The sequence below is a fragment of the Diadema antillarum genome, unplaced genomic scaffold (genome assembly GCF_040938485.1).
Source record: "Diadema antillarum isolate AM-2024a unplaced genomic scaffold, OU_Dant_1.0 seq00002198_RagTag, whole genome shotgun sequence".
Lineage (NCBI taxonomy): Eukaryota > Metazoa > Echinodermata > Echinoidea > Diadematoida > Diadematidae > Diadema > Diadema antillarum.
In genome coordinates this window covers 1-8,085 of record NW_027272834.1, presented here as the reverse complement: position 1 = coordinate 8,085, position 8,085 = coordinate 1, and the positions used below count along the sequence as shown (strand labels likewise).

Below are 8,085 nucleotides of genomic sequence, written 5' to 3'. Positions count from 1 at the left end.
AAAAAAGAGATAACTACAGATAAAGCACATTGTCACAAATGGTCTGTGTATGCTGCATTTCTGTTGTTGTTTATAAAACTGAAAATATTGCTTTAAAACTTGTTGAAAGTACATACTAAGCTTAGTGGATATGAGATCAATATCATTCTTTTTTTTTTTTTCATGTTCATTGTGTGTTCGTCTTGTGTGCTGCCGCTCATCATATAAAATGATGTGACTGCGATGACAGGAACATAACGGCATACCCCAATCATATGTTGAACCAGATATACCACTGCAGTACTTTATATGTGAAGTCACATACATACACCGTAAGTTGGTATGTCTCTTCTCACAAAACATGTTGTGTTAATCATGAGAATATATTGTTTAGACTCAAATGACATACAGTATTTTAGTACATTCCAACATCAACATTGATACCATGAAGCTATTTAGGTACAGGGTTCGGCCTTTACTTGGGTAAATTCTGTGTGGATGTAGGAAGTATGATTGACTTTTGGAATGCTTTGCTTATGTGCTAGTTCACCTGTGATTAAGTTTAAAAGAAAACAAAATCTGGACACTATACTGAGAGATTGACACAAACAGGTTTTTGACATGAACAGAATCAACATATCCAAGGCAGACACTGTACTTACATGATTTGAGTTGATGGGCTGGTGCCGTACTTGTGCAAATTGCAGGGAATGTGATGCAATGTACAGAGAATGCAGAAATTGTACATATCTGAGAGGAACAAAATGGTGTATTTGTTGTATATGATAGTCAGACACTCTTATTGGTTGATACTAAGATTGATATCATCCAGAGGAGTGTGATATATTTATTCCAAGCTGCTCCATTGAAGTGGCCAGAATTCACAAAGATAGTTTAACTCTAATCCATCAATAATGCAGATTTTTATGGAGTATATGCATGCGATCCAATGTGTGTGCCAACAGACGTCCAGTAATGAATGAACACTGCCGCATGCATGTGAGATGTATGCCCTCTTATTGCATATGTTGGGTTGTTGTTTCGTTTTGTTTGTTTGTTTGTTTGTTTGTTTGTTTGTTTGTTTGGGGGGGGGGGTGTTCATAGACTAAATTCACAACATGGATTTGATTTAAACTATCTTTATGAATTGCGGCCAGTGTGTGTAAATAATGTGAATAAGTGGAATATGTACATTGTGCTTGATATGTTATTCAATTGCCTAATCAACTTTTCAATTAAAGGTTATTTCTTCTTCTCCTTTTTTCACATATGCCTATGTCTACTTGAATTTGTATCAGCATAATCATGCAATATGTCCTTCCATTGATGCATTCACCTTGATGTCGTTTTGTAGGCAGGTGGAATTTAACGATACGCTATGTTCACATTAAATGGCAAAAAGATCAACATCTAATATACGAACTGTGTTCATGATTGTCCTTTGTGTTGAATTTAATATTATAAGCTTGATTGTGTGAGAGGAATGATAAGTCTGTCCAATTGTCTTCCAGTATTTCCTGCAAGGAATCCAGATAGACGGGATGGCAAGGCCTGAAAACTATCTAGAGAGCTTATTCTGCACACAATTAAATAGGGTCCTATTAAGGCTGCTGCCCGAGTTCCTGCGTCCCTAGTTCTGGACAAGTTTATGAATGACAAACTGAATTCTATCCCACTGTACAGCTTAACTTGTGACTCTTAACAAATTCACCTGTTTTATGAAAAAAAAAAAAAAGCTTGAGAGGTGGAAAGAAAGAGGCAAAATATTTTCTTGCACAAATTCATGTGATTAACCCATCCTATCATTTGCAAAAGACATTGTAAATATTTATTGATATCAAATTCTGACACTAAATTAGTATCAGTTTTCATCTAGGAAAAATAGGGGGGTAAAAGGAAATAGGAAAAAAAAAAACCAAACAAGCAAACACACACACACTTTTTAGCCAAAAATATATCAAGGCTCTTTGTGCCACATGCCAGTCATAGTTTTGTCTGTGCAGGTCTTTATTTCTTCAGGTTTCCAGCTTCTTCTTTTTTTTTTGTGTGTGTGAGATAATGAGAATCCTCTTGCATAATGTGAAAGAGCATGCAATTCTAAGAGGAATTCAAAGTTTATTTGATGAAAATTGGTTTTGAAATAGCCGAGAGATCCAAAAACAAAGAGGTCGTAATAAAAGTTGGGACTCACCTTTTATTAGCATCACTTTGTTTTTGACTATCTCAGCCATTTCATATCTGATTTTCATCAAATTAACTGTGAATTCCTGTTAGAATCGTATGCTCTTTTCATATTCCACGAGTGGTTTCTTATCATCTTGCATAAGGTTAAAATCTGAATCCCCCATCTCAACCATAGAACTTAGGCTGGCTGCAAATCTATTGAAAATATTGAAATCTCTGGCGATGCAAGACAAAGTTAACATACTAAATTCTGATGACTTTTGATAAGCTGCTATGCATCACAAAAGTTGATGTATATTTCAGAGATATTTGAGGGAGTTTACAAGTTTCAAATGACCAGTAATGAAGAAATTTAATGGTTGCATAGGAGGGACACTGATACATCCACCACAAATAAAAAAAGAAAGAAAGTATAATACTCCTTGCCTCCTCCGAAATTCTCTCTCTTCCTCTCTTGCTATATCTCTCTCACTATATATATATATATATATATATATATATATATATATATATATATATAATATCCCTTTCTATCTCTTCCTTTCTTTTTCACATCTATCTCTCCTGACACCAATACCATCATATGTGACCCTGCACCTCAAAACAAACAAAAAGTCGCCAGATATGAATTTTTAGCTAAGACCATATTCTGAAAGAGCAGACTTTAAGCTTTAAAATGATGTATAACTCAAATCAAACGGACTCTCCTAACCTATCTAAATATTGGAAAGAAAGCACAAACTCAGGAAAAGTGTGAACTGAGGAAAGCGGCTCTGAAGTACAGTGTCTATTCAAGCGCTTAATCTTTACCGAACCGTGCCTGCTGTACGATGAATGTGACAAAAAAACATGAAGTAAACCACCAGAGTAGCAACAATGAAGGGATTATCAGATTAAACTGAAATTAAGCATGCCTCATTAACACATTCTGTCCATAATTAATGACAACTTTCAAAGCAGTAGCATTATCCTTTTAAAAGTTATTAGAATTGATAGTGAAGAGTGTGGACAAGGTTTTTCAGAAATGAAAAAGGGATTCTAAAGCCACACCTAATCACAATATTCTACCAAAAGTATTCGAGATAAACTGCTACAAAAACACACTTTCCTGCCCGTTTTATGATACCAAATTTTAGCATAATGTAAAAGAAGACCCGCTCTTTCAGAAAATATGAACAAGTCAAGTTCGGCTAGGTTGACCCATTTCACTTATTTTCAGTCCTCACGCAAAATCAGTGTGTGCGACTTTATGTTCGTTTTGAGGTGCACGGTCACATATATGCTGTGTATCAAAATAATTACACAATCACAATAGAAGTAAAATGTATGTCATCTTTTTATGTACAGGAGCGGCTATCAAGTACATGTATAAGAACGGTTAGCGTACAAACATCTACATACATGTACACTTGAATGCATCTAACAATGCCCATTTATACTCGTATTTCACATGCAAGGAAACAATCATGAATGGCTTTCAATAATCAGCTACGTACATATTACTTGCATATGTCATACACAGCAATTCAAGCATTCCTAGGAAGGCTATTACAGGCAGTATCCTTCAAAAGTGTGCGGCCATCATTTCACTGTGCGGCACATTAACCCTTAGAGTGCTTTGTTTGTCACTTGGCAAGCACTGAATTGCCATAGTGCTTTCTTCAACAATTTGCACAGATCTGGCGAAATTAATTGTTACTGAACAGAGATCACCATCAAATCCCCTATGCCCTATTGTGTCACCATGACATTCCTTCACTGAGCTACACCTCAGTGAGCTCGCTAACTTTACAACCAGGTCAAGTTTTGATGTTTTATACTCAATGCTGATGGTAAAGCTTGACAAGTTAAAGTGAAAACTAAGTTTCAGTAAGTGCTTGAGAACCCGTCTAGCACCATTTCATTTTTGCTTGCAATATATCGAAAGAGTCCACTAAGAAACTTACCTGGCTGACGCGGTTTGCCGGAATGATGAGTCGGTTTGGAGTATTTTGAGAAAAATAATAATAGTAGGAAAACCGACTTTTATTCCAGAAGGCTCCAGACTAACTCGGTCTCGGGAAAAATTCGACCCTACTTCAGACAATTCACACGCAGTTAGTGATCGCCACACTCTACCGGCCACTGCATAATACCAAATGCGGCCTAACTGAATGGACAGGAAAGTGCGTGCTAACCACAGGTGCTAACGTAATCCTGTACAAAACAAAACAAAAATGACAGCGCGCGGTCCTCAGTTGCTGAGATGCGCGGTCTTTGGAGTTTTTGTTGTTGTTTATCAAGCGCCTTTGATTGTTTTAGAGGTGCTTGATAGGCGCACACTAATTTTGCATGCGCGCAAAAGAGGTTTTTGATGCGCGCGTTGTAACAACTCGGACCATTACTGTGAGTAGCCAGAACACAGTTTATACAGGCCGCTCCCATAGGACAACACTGTACAATCAGAGGGACAACCATTAAAACTCATCCCGCCGTCAAAAGCGAAGCCGAGTTATCCCCGAGTCCGAGTTTAGCCTGACCCCGTTCGGGTAAGTACTGAGACTGAACCTTTTTGGCTAATATTTCGCATTTTCGTCGTTACCCATCGAATATCTTGCAAAAACATCGTTATCCTGCACATTTCCTAAGCATACGTTCACATTTGGGAGCGAAATTTGACAACTTTTGCAGGCGTACCAGAACTTTGTTTGGGCTTTAAGCGAAGTGTCTATAATGGTCATATAAAGAGTTGAGTATATGAGATGTGTCATCACAAAAGCCATATGATGTCAGGAAAATTATTTTTGTTTTTTGACAGATCTTGTGAGATGCTATGCTTTAAAATGATATACAGTATAATCTGTCCTGCCTCATTACAAGGACAGAATATACAAAAATTAGGAAAAAAAGTCAAGGTTGTACTGTCAAATTTGGCTTTACTCACACTTTTCTTCCTTTTATGTTCTGCGACTTTGTATGGGAAACGGGATGACACACCACATATGGTGTACCAATAAGACATTAGCTTTCAACACACAGACACAGTTAAACTTTAGAAGTTTGTAGGCAGGGAAGGAATGGATCACTCCACTACTCTTGATGTTTTGAATGTAAGAAAGATATCTGAAATACATACATTTCACTAATAACACAACTCACACTCAGCATATTTCACTTCTCTACCATGAAACAATCAAACACAATTTAGATGCAACTCTCATGGCACTGCAAGTAAAAGTACAGTTATGTGTTAGGCAAATGCAGTGCATAAAGGGGATTTACGTTGATGTGAAACACACAAGGCATTCAATGTAAATACCATTCTGGTGCACTGTACCACATTAGTATTAACTAATCAAACCCTGCACTTTTTGATTTGTATGACAGATCAACCTAACAAATTTCACTTAGCTCGGAAATGTATCCGACATCAGTGAATCAATCAATTGATCAGATTTTATTCTACCAGTGCCAAATCAACATTCATCTACAGAGCTCATGATATTCATAAGAGACTTATAATTACATTTGTATGTTGACTGACTGCTGGGTAGACGCATCGCCATCAGCTTTGCAACAGATATCAAATTGAACTTTTATCATTTGTATCATTCTCATTTTGCACTCTGCGGTCAAGCAGCAACTGTAACACATTACACTATATAGTGCATGCTATGAAGAATATAAGTGCATGGTCACATGACCGGAATACATGCTTAATTTCCACTGGCTAAACTACCTTGAGTGTGCCTCGAGCTGCATATTTTACATCTAGTGTATACAGCGATGTAATTCGTCCCTTCTTTTTCTTTGAATTCTTCTTCTGTAAATCCATGATTCTAATCCATATGATATACATATGCCAAGAGCATGCATCGAGATACACTGTAATTACATGTAAGAGCAAAAAGTTCAGGTTGTTTTACAGTAGAGCCCTTTATGTCAAGACGCTCTCATCTCATCATGTCTCCGCTGTCTGAGCTGTCTGCATCTGTTGCTATGACGTCAACCACGGCCGCATCCCCATCCCGGGGCAGGGTGACTATCACCTCTGACGCATGCTCCATGGTCCACGCGTGGAATTTGTCCTCGCCGAGTTCGCGGTAGAGTTCATTCTGTCGCCTCTGTGAGCGGGCGACCTCTAAATTCATCCTGTAGGGATCGAGGAAAACACAACAACAAATATTTCCTTTTGCATTGTACAGCAATAGCAGGACGATTCATTCCGAAGCAAAATTTCCTTAACTGCACCTATGCTGTAAATCATATGACTCAAAAACAGAAGTGTCGGTGACAGATTTTATTTGGCATGAAATATGCCCATTGTTACATGTTCTTGTTGTCGTTAGCATTGATATCACCTGCACTTTCATTATCATTATTATTAGCGTCACTATTACTAAGTATCATAATTGTTATCATCATTTAATATTATGCATTATCATCATTATTGGTACTATCCTCATCACAATGTTTTCATCATAATCAATATCATCGTCATTGTTTTCATTTATCAGATTATATACATCATACATGTAATCAACAAACACGTGTACAATAACCTTGCACTATATCACTGTAAGCCTCCAGTTAATTAATTAAATGTCAAAACTTTCATTCTTAAAGGCTGAGGACAAGTCCCGAGTTTACTCGGAGCGCAAGTGTCTATGGGAAATGCGTGTTGAACCAAATCAGCCCAGAGACTCCAACCCCAAGCACCTTCTGATCTGGAGATTCTCCCGCCTGAAACCCTCGCAAATGGGAGATCGACTCCAACTTGATGTGCGCAAAGCGCTTGCGCACATCACGGGGTCCAGGGCCCTGGAAGCTAGCTAGGGTTCTAGATGCTCTCTCGTGCTATCTAAGGCCTATTTTTAAACATACGATGGCAATAAGTAAGAAATCATTTCAAGCGGGAGACACAGAGCCAGGGCGGGAGAAATTAAATCTCAAGCGGGAGAACGGGAGATTTTGGTAAAATGGGCTTTCGGCAGGAGATCTCCCGTCGAAAGCGGGAGAGTTGGAGTCTTTGTCAGCCTCTCCTCAATGGGTTAAACCTTAACTTCCACTTAAGGATCAATTCACCTTCCAACGTTAGGCCTAGCCTTGCCAGAATCTGACAAACACAATTAAGGTCTGTTAAGTGTTACAAATGGAAGGCTAAAAACTGTACGATGTACTTTCTGTCTCCATTTCATGACATTCTCACCTTCTGCTTTCACTCAGGGCTCTTTCCATGAATTTATCTGCTCTCTCCTCTTCATCAGTGCTGGGATTAGCGACACCACTTCGCATCTGTCGGGCTTCCTGAAAAAAAAAACACAAACAAACAGAAGAATTAAAAACACGTGGATAAAACTATCTAGTGATGGACAGTCCTTTGGGCCTGCAGCTGTTATCTCTGTCCATGATCTAACTATACACAGCCCAGTCGCTGTACATGGTATAGCGTAGTAACAGCGTCTGCGGGTCGGGCTATCCATGATCGAGCTGTGTATGGGATAAGGTTAACTGACTGCAATGCAAACTGCCTGACAGTCCAGACTATATAGGGCAGTTTAGGGTCGTCTCTCTACGTACAGCGACAGTCAATCAGGTACTAGCTGTTAGTATCCTCCTCCGCCCTGGCCTGTTAATTATAAAATGTTAGTGCAGTGTACGCGTGTAATTGTTACTGTGTACAACTCAGTACATGTACCATTGGCATTAGAATCTACAAACAAAGAAGCTGACGAGAGTAGAATTAATTTGCATCTTACCCTTTGCTCAGCATAATTTTGAGTCACAAAGTCTGCTAAAGATCGACTGCTCTGATTATCTTCTCCAGTTTCTCTGTCCTCGTTTGCGTCTCCGTTGGTACTACAGATCTTTCGTTCTTCTGCCATTTTAAAGCTCCACAAAATATGGGTCGTCGGTCCTCCTGTCGTACTCCGTGAAGCTCTG

General features: G+C 38.6%; 1 protein-coding gene across 1 annotated transcript; it reads right to left on the bottom strand.

Annotated features, from left to right (window-relative positions):
• Window positions 1–6,095: 6,095 nt before the first annotated feature.
• LOC139714226 (uncharacterized) lies at window positions 6,096–8,027 on the bottom strand. Its single transcript, XM_071625942.1, has 3 exons — window positions 7,902–8,027; window positions 7,352–7,449; window positions 6,096–6,294 (listed from the first exon to the last, which is right to left on the bottom strand). The coding sequence occupies exons 1-3, from the start codon at window positions 8,025–8,027 to the stop codon at window positions 6,096–6,098; spliced, it is 423 nt and encodes a 140-aa protein (XP_071482043.1).
• Window positions 8,028–8,085: the final 58 nt, after the last annotated feature.